General features: G+C 42.6%; 1 protein-coding gene across 15 annotated transcripts in view; it reads left to right on the top strand.

Moving 5' to 3' along the window:
- The window catches only part of LOC123614968 (uncharacterized), a 501,406-nt gene that overhangs the window by 413,767 nt on the left and 68,362 nt on the right, over positions 1-19,277 (top strand). For all 15 annotated transcript variants that reach the window (XR_006722484.2, XR_012499259.1, XR_012499260.1 and 12 more), the window contains one exon: positions 466-550. Coding sequence is in view for 3 of the 15 variants with exons in the window: in XM_045511900.2 (XP_045367856.2) it covers positions 466-537 (72 nt within the window). In the remaining 12 variants the exon portion in view is untranslated. The remainder of the gene's footprint in view (positions 1-465; positions 551-19,277) is intronic.

Genomic DNA, 19,277 nt, shown 5'->3' with positions numbered 1-19,277 from the left:
ATCTTTGAGGTCTGTACTGTCATTACCCCCATTTTAAAGATGAGGAGACTGAGGGAGAAAGAGTTTACGAAACTTGCCTGGGGTCACACAGCTGGTAAATAAATAGTTCGTGACTACGGAAACCCTGTGTGGAGGCCTATGACAGCATGAAGATGACGTGGGACTGGAACAAGAGGGTGGTTTCCACTTCTGGGCTTCAGTCTTCTCACCTATAAAATAGGGAATTTGGATTATATGACTCTAAGCAGGGCCGGCTGAGTGGGTGTGTGGCCTCTCTGGTCAAATAGGGCCCTGATCAGAAGGGCCCTTGGGCTTGGTTTCATGCTCTGCTGTTGCCATCTTGAAATTGCTCATAAATTTTTGAACAAGAAACCCCATGTTCTCATTTTTCATTGGACCCTGCAAAATATAAAGCTGATCTCGTTGTTATACTGTTTTTTTTTTTTTTTCTCACCTCCCTTATAGATCCTTAACAATTCCCTGTGCATCCCTGGCTGTGGAACTGCCTTCTGCAGAGGTGATGGACCAGTGGGCTGACCTGAGCTTAATGGTGAGTGGAGTTTCTGGGCTGGTACTGAGTCCCCACAGTGTGTCTGCAGAGGCTGATGGTGGACGGCTTGTGAAACAGGGCACGTGGAGAGCTCTTCATGAGTAAGGGTGGTGTCCCATGGGAACTGAGACTGGCTCTTGGTAACAGCCATGGCCCCAGCCAACCACAGGTACTGTGAGTGTTATCACTAAGTGGCTCATCTACAGGGCATTAGCAATCCCTCCATGTGGAAGATGGATGAGGACTTGGAGAAACTGAGGTTTAAGAATTCAGTTCTCCCAGAGAGGTGTTTTGGGCCTTTGTTGACCACCGCTCACTCCTTCTTTGGCCCTGAGCCCCACCCCCGCTTACTCACCAGAAGCCCCACTCCCATCACCCTGGAGTCCCAGGAGTTTATCCCCGTGTGTGTTGCCTCTCCAAAACACTGGTGTCTTCCTGACCAGTGTTACTAAACGCACAGTGCACAAACTTCATTACGCTTGCTGCTGGAAAGGTTTGGCTCAGGAACAAGGGAAGGAAATGTTTATTGAGTTCTTATCATGTGACCTCCTTACTCTCTTCCCCTGCTCTTCTAAGTAAAGTTCTAGGCTTGCTTACCTTCTAAGGAAAAAAAAAATTAAAGGGGTGCTTACCAAGGTTAATGACTTAGATTCCTATCAGCACCTAAACAAAAAATTCAAACACAGACAATCCATCCAAAATGTAGGATAAAAGGTTCATTCTTCACACCTTGACACTTACAGGCAGAACAAAGATAAGCCACGAGGGAAGTGTCTGCATGTGCCTGTGTGTAAGTGTGTGTGTGTCTGTGTGTCTGTGTGTGTGTGTGTCTGTGCATGTGTGTGGACTAGGAAGGCAAAGAAACGTATGGCAAATTCTCTTGCCCTAAGTGGAAGTGAGACATTTTCCCCCCTCCTTCCTCCCTCTCCCCTTCCAGTGTTTAGATCTTTTAGATCTTTTATGAATTATGATTTGAGCAGTCGTCCCCTCATCTAAGCTTGGCCATCACTTCCTCCCAGAAGCCCACCTGCACCCAGTCCTGGTCAGGTTCTGATGTCTACTTCTATCCCCCAGAGCAGGCGCACCTAGCCTCTTAGTGCCTGCATCACTCGGGCACTGCCATTGTTTACTTACTCACCTATAGCCTGTGTTCTCCCTGCGGGCTGACAGTGGCGCTGTCTTGTCCACTGCTGCAGCCCCAGTGAGGATTAATAAATGTTGGTAAAAAGTGTGAAGAGACAGCATGAGGAGGAGCTCATGGCAGCAACCGAGTCCCAGTGTCCCAGGAGTGAAGACAGATGATTTGAGTGGGGTACAGTGGAGGCAGCTCTGCCTGCAGGGCCCAGCCAGGAGAGGCGTTCATAAATCTGTGTTTCTTCGGACTCGCCAGGTGCCCCATGCAAGGAACTTACTGGCATCACCCTATTTAATCCTTATAACAACTGGACAAAGTAGATCCTGATCAAGGTTTTATGGAGAAGGGAACGAATCTTGAACTGAACCTTGAAAGCTGGTTAGTCGTGGAAGACAGAGAAGGGCTTTCCATTCATTGAGGGCAGGTTGAGCTCTGTCCCAGGGGTGTGAAAATGACTCAGGTGAGTGTGTCTGTGTTGGAGGACAAGCAGAGTGGAGTGAAATGGGATGACAGTGCTGAACTTCACCCGAGTCCTGTGCTCCCGGAGACAGTGGCTGTTAGGAGGTCTCCCCACCTTTCTGTGTTCCTAGAAAATCTAACCACAAAACCCACCACCGTGACTTCACATATTCCTAGATAGACCCATCTCAGTTCTTCTTTATAACTTCCTTAGGACTTGCCCATGACTCCCTTGTTTACCTGCATCTATTATAAAATTCAAGGCCCCTTCCTTTTTCTTTGTTATCTTCCTCATTTGTTCTTCCTATTGCAATAGACATAATAAACCAACTCCTTAGTTGTCTGGCACATTTTTCCTACTCAGGGGTTACATCTGGCAAGGGAGGGAGGGACCAGATCATGGGGGCCTTGTAAGCCATGAGCAGGAGCTAGCACTTGATCCTGTATGTATGGGAAGCCAATGGTGGGGTTAAAGAATGTATATTATAGATGTATGTTATAGAAAGCTCATTCTGCTTCTGTATGTGAGAAGGATCAGAGAGAATTAGCTAAACACAAAGAAATTTCATATTCTGATAAGAAAGCATGGGGCTCTGAGCTGGGGGGGGGGGTTGGCTATGGGCGATGTGTCAAGGATACTGTCCTCTTGAACATATGTGGTACCTGGATGGAAGGCCAGGGGAAGGGTCTAGGAGGGCTCCCATGCGTGTCAAGGTGGTGTTAGTTCATTGGCACCGTCAGCCATCATGAGAGAGGTAATCCTTCATCTGGACCATGGGAAATGAGCAGCATGGAAAGCCACAGGTCGGCCAACTGCATGTAAAAAGTTAAAGCAGGTTTTGATAGCACTGTCAGAAACAGAACTCAGAGCAGGGGGCCTGCAAGGCTCTGCAAATGTAAATAAATGGAAATTGAGGGGAGGAAGCTTAAGTCCTCCATGGCCTCCCTCCATCTAATTGGACCATGGCTTTATTTTGGACAAACTATAGTCCTGCTTCCACTGGAGAAGAGATCCCTTAGCATCATGATCCCAGCCTGAATTCCAAGGAAAGCTGTAAAGATGATGGAATACGCACATATCAAGTCACCCAGAGAGATGGCTGTTGTAGTTTTGATTCGGTCCGTCCACTGGTCCATTGTAGGTTAGTGATAACCAGGCCTAAATGGAGACCTGGGTTTTGGGCTCCCTCGGCCTCTCACCTGCACATCAGCACTAAAGGAACGTGGGCATTTTATGGCAGCCGAGGGAAGAACTGTTTCTATGGCAGGTGCCACCCTTCAAGGCAGTGAATGATTCAGGTGCTAATTCCTCAGGGAGAAAGGCACCTTTCTTGTATGTCTTCACAAGCCTGTGCTCAGGCTGGAGCTGTGAGCTGTAGACAGCCTGGTGAAATGTCCTTCTCACTTGTTCTCAAGATATCGGTGGTTTTTTAAAAAGTGTTTTTCACACATTAATACCATTTTCAGGCTTTAAAAAAAAATCCGGTCTTTGATTGCCTGAAAGCTTAACATGGATGTGGGCACTTCCCTGGATTCTCAGAAATGTTACATTAATGTAACTATGGCAATGATGCTTCATATTGCCTGGTATCACTAATCTGGGCCTACAGAAAACTGTTCACGCAGAGCTCTGACTTAATCTCCTTCTTCTGAGTTCGAGAGTTGGGCACCTCCCCTCTGCTTCGTGGCTGCCTGGGGATGCACCAGTCCTGGGCTTCCCTTCAGGACAAGTCATGTGCTGGGAGCTCCCCAGTTGCTCCTGAACCCAGTCTTCTGCCCTGATATCCAAGCAGAGAGAACCAACCGTGCACTACCTTTCACCACCTGGTTTTCCACAGAAATCACAAAGCCCACATGTCTCAGTGTCTCCATGTGGAATTCATCATCTTTCCTATCCTCCCAGCCCTCTCCCTCCAGACGGCCATTATTCAAATGTTAAAAGGGAAGCATCTGGGACAAATTTCTAGAGGAAGTGGTGCTGAACTTACAGGAGAAAGAGATATTAGCCAGGCAAACCCTGCAGAATGTGACTGGGCCTGCAAACAGGTCAGGAATTTGGCCAAGGGCTTCTTCCTGGATCTTGGATGGATGGCCAAGCCCCATGGCTGGATTGTCCAAGATGTCTGCCTACCTGAAGATTCCACACATAACAAACAGTGTGCTAACATGGCGATATTGAATGTGCTCTCACGATCCATCCCTCCCTCTCTCCCCTTTCTGCTGTGTTGAATTATTGATTGGAAGCCTGTTATAAAAATCTGAAGGTCTTGACTTTCTAATTAGCAAATGTCATAATTTAAAAATATTCTCTCTTATAAGTAGCCAGAGGATGGCAACTTTCCCAAAGTAACACCCAGGTCAGTGACTCAATCCTGCAAATCAACAGACATGAAGAGGGCCAGGGACCTTGTGTGAAGCTGTGAGATACAGAGAAGAAGGGAGAGATCGGGGTGGGGGAAAATTAGGATGATTTACAAAGGTCTTGTTTTTATGCGGCAGTTCCTCTCTCTTTCAGGACTTTGACTTTGGACTTAAGGTGTGTTGGTCTGCTGTAGGGGAGACAGCAGCAGCTGCTCTAGGATTTCATTTCTCCTCAGTGAAGCCTCTGAGGACAGTAGCTCCTGCCACTTTAGAACAGGTAGTGTGTGCTTGGTGGGGATGGTGAGTGGGGAGATGTAAGGAAGGGGAGATTTGTGTGGGACAAAGGACTGCTTTTCCAATGTGGACAGAGTATATTAATGGGGAAATATGGCCAGTTTTCTGTCTTTTACATGTTCTCAAAGTATTGTGAGCAGTTGAATGATGACGGTTCCCATGCCCTTTAATCCATGCTCCCTTGTCTCCCTGCATGATAACATGAAATGTTCTTTCCATGTGCATTCTATGGACCTACACTGTCTGCCAAACAGCCAGGAGACTGTGGCACAGAAGGGGGTGTGTATGTGTGTTTGTGTGTGTGTGCCTGTGTGTTTGTGTGTGAATGGCCTGGTTGGACGTGTGTGTGCATCAGTGTAGAAGTGTGAGCTGTGTTCCTGTATGAATACATTTACAAGGTGTTTTGCAAGTGAAGGCCCATTTCTTTATAAAAATAGAATTGCTTTTCTAAGACAGAAATGCTGAGTAAGCAGAAGGGCGGCTCTGAGTTTTAGAAGGAGCTTTCCAGAAACTGGTGCAAGGAAACTTGCTAATGGTGCTGGGAGATAGAAGGGGAGACGCACAGACCATGCTGTGTTTTGCATTTCAATCTCTTGTGGATCCTCTCTCCCTGCCTATGCATATTTAAAATTCCTTTCAATATATAAATAGGATAATTCTCTCTCCTCATCCCCACCAGAGTTCATTTAACAGGCACAAAAAGAATTGCACATCCAGGCCTGTCTTTTCCTGCTTCCTGTTATTACTATTTATTGGTTTCTCTCATCTTCTTTGCTTCCCCTCCCGTGTTGCCCCCCTTAGATTAAACTGTGTTTCAGGATTGAGCGGAGGGAGAAATACCATTTCTTCCAAACAAAGCTGAGCCCGACAGAGGTGTTCTACAGGCTTGTTCTGCTCTTTGGCACCAATCCAGACCTTCCAGAACTCCACTTTGAATGGAAAGCCCCAGGCCTTAGACAATCTGGGTTTTGCAATCTCCCCGTAATGCTGTCCTTTCAAATTCTTGGTAACAATTACCCATTTGCCCCATGAATGAAGCCCTGATACTTCCCAGTGTCCTGAAAGGCACAGGTGAAAGACAGCATTCTTGATGAGAAGGACACTGGGCAAGAATACGAGCTGGGGTCTGGGGAATGGTGTCTCCAATAGCCAGTCAAAGCCTTCTCCCTGGGAAAAAGCCCGAGGGTGCTTACATTGAGTCTAACGGTCTTGCTTCATGTGGCTAATGTGAATAATTTAGTCATTTTGGAAGAAGTTAGAACATGCATTCCAAACATTGTCGGGATTTCAAAATGGCAGTTAGTGAGGCTGTGTTCTTAGAATGATGTTCTACATCACTTTGCATACGATGAAAGGAGCACTGAATGCGGATCAGAAGACTTGAGTTCTGGTCCCACCTCTGCTAGTGTGAAGTTCACAATTCACTTTCCATCTTAGACCTCCCTTAGTTCTCACTTAGCAAGCTGGTTTTATTGATATCCAATGACTCCTTTAATTACAACAAAGTGACCAACTTTCATAAATCCTTGGATCATATTTGGGGGCCAAAATATGTGTGTAGTGGGACATAGCATGAGGCACTGACTTTTACATACCATTGTTACGTAAAAATGGTGTCAAGGACAGGAAGAGTTTTACACACAAAGTGCAATGAACTTGACCCTGGGGCTCATTAGAATCTCATTCCTTGGGTTGAGCTCCCGTTGAACAGTGGACAGAATCCAGGAGCATATAACCAAGGGAAAAGGTCACTGCTGTATGACTCAGCACAGAACCTTGGGAAAGTTTATAACGATTTCTCTCAATTACAAGTGAGGCGAGCTGCAGATGTGAGCTTGAGGAACTTTAGAAACACGCCAGAATGTGGGTATTTCTGAGAGATTAATTTGAGGTAGAACGTACCCCTAAACCTGATCTGCCTCCTGAGAGACCTGCTGATTCAGAAGGCTGCTTCCAGACCAGGGGACTGAAGGAGAGACGTCTAGTCTGGTCACAAATGCAGAGCATGAGGATTGCAGCTGAGTCTCCACCTAACCAGCATCCCACATGTTTGGCTTCCTCTTCATGCACTTTTGCTGTCACATAATCTACATAGAAAGCTGATCTCTGCCATCCAGGCTGTCCTTGGAGGTAAGCTGTGTCACATTCCAGGCCTCAAGCACAAAACAAGGACTTGCCTTACAGGCCAAGTCCAGTGGTCTTCCACATCACTCTGAAACACTGAGAAATAGGTGGGCTCAAGCAATGAGTTTCAGCTGCTCGCACAGAGCATTTGACTTGGAGGAGATGCCTGCTCTGTATTTCCTCCTGCAATGGCTGTCACTTGGGGTTTGCAATCGATAATTTTCACATCTGGCCCATGGATGTCTCATCCGACCACAAGTATGGACAAGCCCAGGTTACGCTGTTCCACAGGGCGTCCTGAAACACACGTCTATAGTGGGATCCTGAACACTGGCTCAAAAGTCTTCAGCTTTTCATTTGTTACAAATATAGGAAAATAGGCAGCCAATGCTGAAGACGGCTCGAGTGCTGTAGCAGGTTCATTGACATGGATCACCCTATGTAACTCTCCCCTGGTGAGAGTCACTGTCCTTATAGATACATCCATGGCACCAAGCGGAGTGTGATGGGAGAGTCTGCACATTCCCTATGAATTCATTAACAGAACTCGGGGACATCACCAAAGCCCTACGCTGATATCACATTAGAAATGAGCCAGACCCCCTTGGGGAAGAAGGGCGTTTCCTAACAGGGAGTGCAAGAGGTCGGGGTCTGATCACGTAGAACCTGCTGTGTCTCTAGTCAGATAGGCAGTGATTCAAGACCATTCTGATTGCTGTGAAAGGACTCTCGGCCTTAAATATCCTAAACTGAATGAGACACATGCCCACGATTTGTTGGAGTGGAAATTGTACTTTTCGCAAAGTTATTACATAGTAGACCCCTGATATGTTCTTGATTCTCCAAACTTGCAATTGCTATGATGGTAGAAAATTCCCCAAAAGGATGCATGTGCAGAATGAGCCAGATAAGGGAGCACCGCAGACCGCTTTTGGAATGCAGCCCCAGTGAACAGGCAGCGAGGCTCACTTACGTCGGTTTCAGCTCCCCAGCCTTTCCAGTCCAAACCTAGCACAATTACAAGCGGCCAAAGGCCAGCTGCCTTCAGTGTCTCTGTAGAATCTCCAAAATTCTGTAAATGATACCTGCAAGTCGAACAGGTCGCTTACACTTGAGTAGAAACGTGGACTTGGGAGTTTTGGTTGCTACCCTTTTGAACATTCACACTTTCTATTTTTATCTTCGTTGTTTGGTTGGTTGGTTTAGGCACAGTCAGTAGTAGTTACGAGCAGGGACACTTGAACTAAACTGCATGGGATCAAATGCTCCCTCTGCCGCTCCTAGCTGTGTGATCTTAGGCAAGTTACTTAACCTTTCTGAGCCTCAATTTCTTACCTATAAAATGTGGATAACAACAGGGTTGTTGTAAGAGTTAAATGAATTCATATGCCAACAGCTCTTAAAACTGTGCCTGACAGCTTACAAGTGTGAGCTCCCCTTTTGTAAGTCACCATTGCTGCTAGAGTTGCCATCTGGAAGGTGTGCTGAATAGCATGTCCTGCATAAAGACATGATAATGGCTCTTGTGTTTGCAGCTAGTATCTATTAATTAAGAAACCGTCATTTGTGCTCTGTAATTATATTTATTAAACCCCAACTCCTATCATAACAATAATTAGTTCTTGCTAATTAAATTTATCAAATTCCCCCTGGATTCATATCTTAGGTAAATATTTAGTAGCCCTACACTAATTATTTTAATCAACATGGAGTGTGTTTCAAATGACTACAAATAGTTCTAACTAATTAAATTGAGTACAAAATAATATCTTATGTAATAAATTTGCAGGTGCTAAAAAGAGTAGGAATGAGCCACAGGGTAATGTCTCAGCGACCTAACCACCTGACTTAGTGATCGCAGCATTTCCAAAGCTTAGCCAACATGCTAGGGGAAGTGGCCCGAGAAGGTTTATTGTTCCTGTCCCGATTGGTCTTCTACTGCCAATGTTTTGTGCACAGAGCAAGCTCTGTGCGTGATTCAAGAACATGCCATATGATTTGAAATTGGATCCATCAACACTAGCAATTAATGCAGAAGGGAGAAGCCAGCAGCAGCAATAGGGCGAATTCCTGCTTCAAAGAGTTTGAGGAAAGAAAGGCAAACTCTCTGAGGTTCCTTCTTCTAGAGGTTTGGTTTCCTTATCCTCAAACCACACTGTCAGTTCTGTCTCACACTGGGAGGTCCTCCCACCCCACCCTGCTGCTCCCAGCTCCTTCATAACAAAGAAGATGAATCCTTGGATTACAGCCGCCTGATTGGCGTCGTGCTGCTAGGGAACTGTAAAATGAATGTATCATGTTTCATAATAAAAATACCTCTGACCCATCCTTAGAAAGACATGCACACACACAACAGAGTGTGGCCCCCTGTGGGACTGGGTAGCACTGACCACCCACCACTCCTGTCCTCTGCTCCCTTCTGTGGTGGTTGTGAAATAACTGGCTCTGGTTAATGGTGGTCCCTCTCTGGCCACACACAGGGTTACCTGTAGCCTGAATTAGGGTTCTCTCCATGGCTAGGGTTGGGTCGGGAGAGTGGCCATCTATGGCCGGGATAGGGGGCTCAGTCTATGACTGAGATTGGCAGGATGTTCAGTTCACACCTGAGTTCCAATACCCAGAGTCTGGGTTTGGAATTAGAGTGTAGGCTGTTGTGAAGTTCTATTAGGGACAGAAAAGAAGAAAATGACCACTGAAGTACTGGCAGTTGGATTATATCGTAATACAAATGATCCACCTCGAGAATAAAAAGAATGAGTTCAAGTATTAATCTCCGTAGGAAACTTAATCTTTTCAAAATTGTCTCTAGCCTTTTCTTGTGAGTGACAAGTGAATTATCATAAACAAGCAGCGAGCAGCGGATGCTCAGGGCATGGTGTCCAGGATCACCCCAGGCTATCCTGACCTTCTATCTTCATCAAGTGGCTGGCGAAGAGGGGGCTGCTTCCTTGCAGCTTACATACTCCGCTCTGTTCCTGTGGAGGGGTCACGGGAGACATGTCCGACAGTGGATCTGCACTTACGCTCTCAGAGAAGTTCATATGCCCATGAGAGTTACAGAAAATGCACAGACTTTATCCCCCTCTCATTAAGCTGTCACCTGCCTTCGGTGCAGATCTATCTTGATTCTGAATATCACTTCCCCCCACTTCTAGCTCTCTTGAGTATTTGTGATCTCACGCGGCCACCTTTATGAGAGGTGAATCATTCCTATGGCAACCACAGTCATCATGAATCCTCTGAGTAAGCTGGCAGGAGAAAACAGCTTTCAAGATAACAGATCCTAGGAGGACCTGGGATAGTAGGGAAGCCTGAGGACACTGAACCACTGGAGGTAGGATCTGATCATGTCAGAACCAGAAAGGGTGAGATGACTGAGGCCCAGAGAAGGGATTGGCTTTGCTCAGTATCACACAGAGCTAGAACTCAGATCTCTCTCATTTTTATACCATGATGTACAAGTAATTGAATGAGCACAGACTTGCCATATATCAACTGAAGGCAAACAGGCCATATAATAGAATATTTATTGAATCTTCATTTGAACCCATTGGCCTCAACCTAAAGTTTTGTTCAGAGAGTCTAATGCTTCAGGACTGAGATTGCATCAGGGCCTAAGACATGTTGTCTCTGAAAATCTCATTTTCTTCCATCCCATTTCTTCTCCAGAGGATGTGCTTGCTTGTAATGGTGGTAGTTTGGGGGCCTCTGGCCAATGGAGGCAGCTCTGCTGATAGCAATGATAAAGCCTATTGGAGATGGCCCCCTAAGTGAGAGTGTTAGGGGACCTAGCTATGTCTCTGCTGTGGTTGGGAGAATATACAGGTACAGTTTATTTAATAGTGTCTTAGAGACGGGGCTTAGGGAAGTCTACCTGAATGGAGCTGAGACTAGGTCACACGAACACATTTTGTTCCCTGGTGGCCACCACAGTGGCACCATTCACCTCTTGCCTACCTGTCAGTTCTGAAGAGTCACCATCAGTATCTCAGAACCATGCGTGAAGATGCTCCCACATCCCATCCTTGCCCAAAGATGTCCAGGGAATCCTTTTAAAGGATGAAACGCCTTATTTTATGCTTTGAACAATTTTTAAACCAGATTGTGACCGAAGAATAGGAAGAAAGCTTACATCTTTTAAAAGAATCTACTACAAAAGAATGTGATATGCATAGAAGGGAGGCATTGCAGCCCTTTCATTTCTGCACCTTGCATGGAAGTCTCCTGAGATGGAGCCCTGAAGCCTGCCAATTGTTCTTTACCTTTAATGCATTAACCAACAGAGATCCAAGGCCCTTGGCACAATGGGCCGAGAACCATAATGTATGAGCACATTGCTCCTCATTCTGAGATTGGCAGAGTTCAAACTGTCATTATTCAATCCACTGTCATATAGCTGCTGTCCGGCTAATGGCACCCAGTTCTGCTGCATCTCTAAATCTAACAGATATTTTTTCAGTCCTGAACTTTCAGCAGAATTTAACATAACTGATCCTACACATCTTCACTCTCTTCTCTTGGCTCTCATAACAATACACTTCCTGAGGTTTTGCCCCTTTGTTTGTGGTATCTTATTTTCTTTTGTGGTTTTCTCAGTGTTAATCCTGAAGTTTTTTTTCCCCCTATATTTATCTATTTTAAAGAATTCAACGATCATCTATGCTTGTATCGTCCAGTACGGTAACTACTAGTTAAATGTGGCCATAGAGCATTTGGAACGTGGGCATCTGAATTAAGATGTAATAAAAGTGTAAAATACAACCGATTTTGGAGACTTACTACAAACAACAACAAAAGAATGTATTTATCTCATTAATAATTTTTATATCAATGTATGCTAAACTGATAATATTTTGAATACATTGTGTTAAACAAAATAAATTATTAAAAATTAATTTATTTTATATTTCTGTTGGGCAGCATGCAGTGAATGTATCCAAACTTATCTGTAGCTCAGACCTCTCCTTTAAACTCCAGACAATGTAACTAATTGCCAACTTAACATTTCTGACAGGTTATCTGACAGGCACTTCAAAATCAACATGAAATGTGAGATTTCCTCCCTGACAAATCTAATCCTGTTTTAGTGACTAGTCCCACCACCATCTTCATTTCCCTTTTCTCTTCTCCATATGGCTTCCTCTTTCTAGAATTATAGAAATGTAGAATGTTCAGGTGGGAAGGTCTTGTGCATAAACACTAATCCTATGGTTAGTCTTCTCTGCATCATAAAATTTTTATGTGGACATGTGTAGTGATGGGAAGCACACTTCTTTATAAGGCAGTCTATTCCACTTTTGGATAGCTCTGTCAGAAAGTTTCCCAGTGATCAAACTACAGTTTGATTTCCTGGAATTTCTAATCATGTTTTAATTCTGTCTCCTGAAACCATATTAAACAAGTTTAATTCCTTTTCTACTTGTGAGAATTGTTTCATGTCTTGATTGCATTGACTTTTCTCAAGTTAAACATCTCTTGTTTAGTTGATGTGATTTCAAATCCTCTCAATCATTCTTGCCACTACATTTGAATACAGTGTAGTTTGTCTGCTTATTAAGAATGTAGTTGTCAAATGGTTCACCAATTTCAGTAGGTTAGCTGAAGACTAGAAAAGGACTCTTTGATTGCTGTAAATTCTGTATCTCTGTACCTCTCCCAAGGTGCTACTTGGGAGTATGTCCGTTTGTTTGGGAGTCATCAAACACAGATACTGGTTTGTATTGGACTCCCTTTCATGTAAATCCATTGTACCTTGGATATGTAATGTAATTAAGCCAAGCCTCTTCTATTTTTACAGGTTTGTGTTACATATTTAATGTTTGTGGTTATGTTTACAGTTTGGCCCATTGTACAAGAAAGCCTACCTAGATACTGTTGATTCGACTTCGTCCACTCACTGTGATTTGTTTTGTGTCTTAGGTCAACATCATACAAAAAAAGTAAACGTACAATTTCACATAAATCATTAGCAGAAATATATAAAGGACAGGATGAAAATCAGAACTCTGTTTTATATTATGGAAGTCTTCGGTCCAAGTTATGTTATCCTATTAATTAACCCTTTAGATTACAGGACATAGTCATTTAACGAACTGTAAATCTAGGTGACAGTGCCTGCTAAATTCTTTTTCGTTATCACTTCAAACATTTCCTCTATTCTGTTCTATCTGTCTCCTTCTGAGACTCCAGTTACATTTCCATTGACCATTTGGTACTTCCTACTCTTCTTGGATTTTCTATTCTGTTTTTCCCCCTCCCTTTTTTATCTTTCTGTGGGTGATTTCCATTGGCATTGACATATTTTCAAGTAACTAATTTATTCCTGTGCTGTCTTCACCCTATGGATGAGCTCTTCAAAGAAATTTTTCATCATTTATATAATTTTTATTGGTAGCATTTTCATTTGACTCTGACAGTTTCCATCTCTTTGTTGTTATTCTCTATTTGTTTATGCATATTGTCAACCTTTTTCATTAGATCAGAGATCAGCAGGTTTTTTTTTTAAAGGCAGATAGTAAATATTTGAGGCTTTACAGAGTCTATAGTCTCTCTGCCATAGTACTTCAAAAGTAGTCATATAATTGTAAATGAATGAGTGTGGTTGTGTTCAATAACATTTTATTTACAAAGATAAGAAGCAAGTTGAATTTGTGTCCTGAAGGCCATCGTTAACTGACCACTGCTCTGGATCCTTTAAATAAGAATTTTAGTTACTTTAATGTCCCTATCCAATAGTTCTAGTCATCCCTAAGTCTGCTTCTATTGACTACTTTATCTGCTGACAATGGGTTCCTTTCATTGCTTTTTTTGTTTGTCTCACTGTTTCTGATTAAATGTCAGAGATGGTATGTTGAAAAACAGAAAAGACTGAAGTAAGCATTATTTACAAAAGGTTCTGTTAGGCCACTAGTGTAGAGGATTGAATCAGTCTGGTAGTATTTCAACTGAATTTTTTTTTTTTTGGTAGTTGTTCTTACTATAGTTACCTCTGGTGTAACGTTGCCTTTAAAGTTGAATAGAGATGAGTTGTTTTAACTCGTGCTTTGGGTAGGGAGGGGATGGTGCTGAAGGCTTTTTCTCAGTGTTGCTGTTCAACCTTTAGCTTTCAGTAGTCTTAGTGTGAACACATCACACAGGGTGTCTCTCTCCTCCTCTTGCCCAGCTGGTAGAATACTGTTGCTTCTTACTTGAGGTTAGACTTGTGGTATCAATGGAGAGGGGAGGGTTCTTTTGTGTCAAAGTACTTGAATTAACTCATATTTCAGTATTTCTATTTCTTATTTAAGACAATATTGTGATGATCCAGGTAAGTGGTTTGACAAATTTTTATTTATAGCTACCTCATGGTCCTGAATTATCAGACTAATAATGTAGAGAAAGCGAAAATAGTGATTTTAGACATGATTTTTTTTAAAGGAGAGAAATGCTAGCTTCTAGTAATTGTTGTTTCTTCTATAAATTCAGTCGAATCATACATAACCAAATTATGTATTTTATAGAATCTTGCCAGGGGTTGATGTCAAGACAACCTATCTCTAGAGTGTAGAATCAATCTTATTCCTCTTTAGCCTGAAATAATATTTGCTTTTCTGTAATTTTCTGTGTCTCCTTCACATTCTCCGGGATTTAAATCATTAACATAATCATGTATTTGAAGTCCTTTTCTCGTAAAGCCTCTTCACCTAGTTGGGCCTAAACTTCCTCCTTTTAATGAGTATATTCTTTACAGCCTCCAAATCATTGTAATTTACATTGTCACTATAGGCAACTATGTTCCTTTGTGTGCTAGTACAACAAAAGCTTATTTAGTCACTAATACATGTGGAGTTTTAGGTTTAACGCTTGAGAAACAAGACTGAATAAAATTCATCCCTATCCTCCCCGTGCAGATGCTGCGGCAGACGTGTAACAGGTATGTCTCCAGGTGCATGTGATGAAAGCCACAGTAGGAGGATGGCTGATAACCTATGACTAGGGGTGGGGAAGGAGATTCAGGAAGGTTTCAGAGAGTTAGTGATATACATAAATTATCTTAAAAAAAGATAAAGACTTTCACTTGATACATGAGACAGGGAAGGAAATTCTAGACAATGTAAAAACATGTTTAAAGTGCCTTCATGTGTGCATTTGCATGAATTCCCACAATGGTGGAACATGGTGGCATATAGTGGCAAGAGATGAGGCTGGAGAGGAACCTGGGGCCAGGCTCTAAAGGTCATGCTTGCCTGTTTAGGAATTTAGACTTTATCCTGTAGGTGACTGGGATTAATGGAAGAACTTTGGATAGAGGAACGATATGCTCCAACTTACAGATTTGAAAGTGCACTTTGGCTGAGTGAGTGTAGTGAGTCCATGCAGATTTATTGTTAGGCTCTGCAGGCACAGTGCACAGGACCCATGAGCTACCCAAGGGCCCTCAAATTGCTTGAGACATGGGAGAGGAGACATACTAGCTTCCTAATTGGAAAGATGCCAAGTCAAAATAAAACTTATTGTAACTAAATTCCTGTAAACCGTGGAATTATGTTAACTACTTAACTACAACTCAACTGAACTCTAAAATATTTTCATACAAATTAGGGAAATGTTGTGTCGAATAAGCAGAACTTATAGAACACAGCAATATGGCAACTTTAATCTCCCTCTATCCCTTCATATCCTTCCTGTAGTTCTTTCCTTCTCTTTAGATAAAATGCAAGGAAAGTTCTATGGCTTCTCTAGTCTCTCTTTAGAAACTAAAGTTCTTATAGTCAGTCTAGTCCCTTAGTCTTTGTTCAATAACTAGAATGCCCAGCTCCATTAATAATCAGTACCACATACGTAAAGCTAATAGATCTTTTCTCCTTTTGCTTTGGGAGTTTTTGGTCTGTTGACCTGTGTAGAAAGAGGGTTTTGTCTTTTTCTGTATTGAACAATTAGGGTTTTAAATTCCTTTTTTTTACTCACTAACTGCCTCTAGATCTTCTAGAGTTGAAACAGGGTTGGGGGGTGGTAAAATTGGATGGTTAGGGTTGGGGAGAGACTGGTTAAAAATGGAAATGTACAAAATGTTCAAAAGTTATGTAGAAGGTAAGTAAATATACAACTTTGCCACCTGGACGTGAGAGTGAGAGAAGAGGAGGCATTTAGGATGACTTCCTGTGGGACATGCGATGATGGTGTCTCTAACTAGGCTGTACGTCTTTTCATTCAGGAGACATTAACTGCCTACCTTATATTTAGATCCATATGAATGAGGCATTTCCAATTCTTGAACGGCTCAAGTCTTTGGGGAAGAGAGGTAAATACACAACTAAAATGTTCTGTGATGAGAACTATAACAACATGGTGCTTTGGAAATTATGGGAACACAGAGGTGCATTTCATACAGCCTGGAGTAAGATGGGAAGGGGCAGCCTCTGGAGATGTAGACCAGTCAGTCTTAGTTTGGGAACTATTAATCATGGTACCTGTGAGGAAGCAGAAATGGTGTTGGTTATGTAGATCTAAACAAAGGAAAATGTTTGATCTAAAATATAAGTTTAGGAGCTGTCAACATAGAGGTATATGCAGAGGTAGGTGAGGTGTGTCATCTAGGGAGATACACCTCATCCATTTACCCATCCAGTTACCAAAACAGCGTGTCCAGAGAGCCTTCTCCTTCCTTACCCTCTGCATCTTTATTCTCAGTATCTCCTTCCACGTCATCTGAATCATTTAATTTCTGATCTCCTTTTCGTTTGAGTCCTACCTCTCCCTGCTCTTTTCTCTAGGTTCCCCCTTCCCTGCAACTCAAGGCTCCTGGAATGTGGAGCTGTGCAGATGTTTCCGTCCTGAGAGTGCTTGACTGTTTCTCAGATGATGTCTCTGAGCAGATGTTCTGGTGTGTGCCTCCCTCTTCCTCTGCTGTTGTATTTTCTGTACAAACACCAGATTGCATTGCGGCATCGCTCTTTCTGGAGAAAACCCAATTCACGCTGGTGATGGGGTAGGTGGTACTTTCAGGCTGTTAGAGATAGTCTGTGGTGCAAAGGTTTTGCAAAGCAGAGTGTGAAGCCAAAAGGCTTTGGAAATGTAGTTTTGTGCTGTGACTTTACTTATGAACTGCTGTTTCTTCCATTAAGTGGTGTTCTGCAAGACCATCTCTTCTCTCTACTTCGTTAGCCTTGCCCTGTATTTCCATGTGCCTCTCATGGTCTTTGGTAATTGTGTACCTTCATGTGAGCCTTTGCAACACATGGGTCCTTTGTCTCCTGACAACATGTGGGCTTAGGAGATGGAGTCAGAGAGTCCGGAGTCATTGCACATTATAGTAATAGACTTGAGAACCCTTGGCGAAAATAGGGAGGAAGCAGGGTTACTTGCTAGGCAGGCTGGCAGGAAGGTTAACTGTCCTTATGAGGGTCAATGGTGACATGCTGCAGTGGTCTGTCTCCCCTCTCTCTGTTTTCTCTTGGTTTCTGAACTTGTCTCGGATTGCTTACTGAGAATTTGTAGCAAAGGACCCAGGGGTGTGGAAGACAATCCCTGATTTTAAAAAGAATGCACTTTTACCTTACCTCTTGATTTGCTTTCGGGAATTCATGATTTGGAAAAGGCTTTCCCTTCTCTTTGTTCCATTTATGGCAAGTCAGTATCTTCAGTCCTTCATGTGATGGAATGAGTTGCATTCACCTATCACTGGCCATCTCTTCTTACTGGAAATAGCTATCTGATTGAAGCTGCCCATGGTCCTGACACAGACTCCTACAGACAGGGTATACTCAAGTGCATTCATCTGAGTGTTAAGGGGAGCCCTGAAGAGTAGGGAAAGACCCCAGGGAGAGTGGTGATGGAGTCTGTGGAGCCAAAGGAGAGGAGGGGCTAGAGTGACTCACTCACCAACCAGACAAGCCAATTGAATGATTAAAGGCAGGAGTGGAACTCAGACCTGGCACGTCTTAATGTCACCAGTATGGAGTACATTTTACAATCCAGGCCTCCCTCCATATAGCACGTCATCTTCCGAAAATTTATATGCAACATTCTCTCTTTTAAAGAAGCCAGCAATACATTTATTTATAAAGCGAAGAGTATGCTGCAAGGGAAAAAGTAGAACCTTCAGAAGCAGACACACCTGAGTCAAACCGCAGCTTTACCGCTTCATCCATTCATTTATTCAGTCCTTCATTCTTTCAGAAATGTTTGTCAAGAACATTCACTATCCCAGGCTTAACACCAAAAATCAGCGAGACGACACACTGGTGAATCTTTTGTGTCAACGTGGAAAATTTAGTAACTTCTCTCAGCCTCAATTTCTCATCTATAAAATATGAATAGTATTACATGCTGTGCAGGTTGTCATGCAGGTTGAAATAAGGATACGGTTTCTGGCATATATCAATTTTTTTTACATCAACGATTATAATTATGTGGGAAATACCCCTTTTAGTGTATTCCACGAGTTTTTTTTTTTTTTTTTGAAGTGAAGTCTGCCTATTTACAATGTCTTACAATTGTGTTGTTCTTATCAAGGTTTCCTGAGTAAACAGTTCTCTCCCACTGACAGATGAAACTTCTCACTAAAGCTCATTTGATGAAGGTTTCAGAAATCAACTCAAGTTGTAAATGTTACAGCTACACTATGGGACTTGGCTTTCTTCTCTATGGAAGAGCTCCAAAGAGCACAGGACTGGAGGTTCCCAAACCTGACTCAGTTTTAGCTTTGACACAATATAACCTGGAATTGTTTGCTTTTCCTCTCTCTGGACTTTACTTTCTCCACCTATGAAACAGTTGTTGCCTATTTGTAGTGATTTTGTAGAGCTTGAATGCAATAAATGATATGAGAGGATTTTAGTACTTTTTAATTGCATGTATTTTTGTTTTGCTTTCTTGTTTTTAAGGAAAGAAATGAAAATAACTAGGAATATTTTGCCCAGTTCTACATCTTCTTACAAATTATCCTATTTTCTTGCCTTTTATAAATTTGCACACTTAGATTTCTGTTTTCAGTGACAAGCAGTTATGATGGTGGATCCTGATTTGGAGAAGGTGGATTTGCCAGAATTTAAATTTACAAACTAGATACATTTGAGAATGACTGCTCATATTAGGAAGTGTTTTATTTTACAAAAGTGTTTTCCTTTGACTCTCAAACTAGTAGTCTTAGTCATTTAAAATATGACTTAATATTTTAGAAATATAGCTATTGCACAATTTGAAATACACCTAAATACTAATATCAGAACACAGGTTAATATTTGGATTTTTGTTCCAATACCCAGATCAATGTACACAGTGATGGGACTGAGCAGTTCCTACACTTACAAAAAACACTGTTGAATCTGTTGCTATATGTTTAGTTTGAAACTTTAAATTTGGGGGTTGGCTTTG

This window comes from Camelus bactrianus, chromosome 15 (genome assembly GCF_048773025.1).
Source record: "Camelus bactrianus isolate YW-2024 breed Bactrian camel chromosome 15, ASM4877302v1, whole genome shotgun sequence".
In the NCBI taxonomy this organism is placed as follows: Eukaryota; Metazoa; Chordata; class Mammalia; order Artiodactyla; family Camelidae; genus Camelus; species Camelus bactrianus.
The sequence above is the reverse complement of the archived record's forward strand: the minus strand, read 5'-3'. Positions and strand labels throughout refer to the sequence as shown.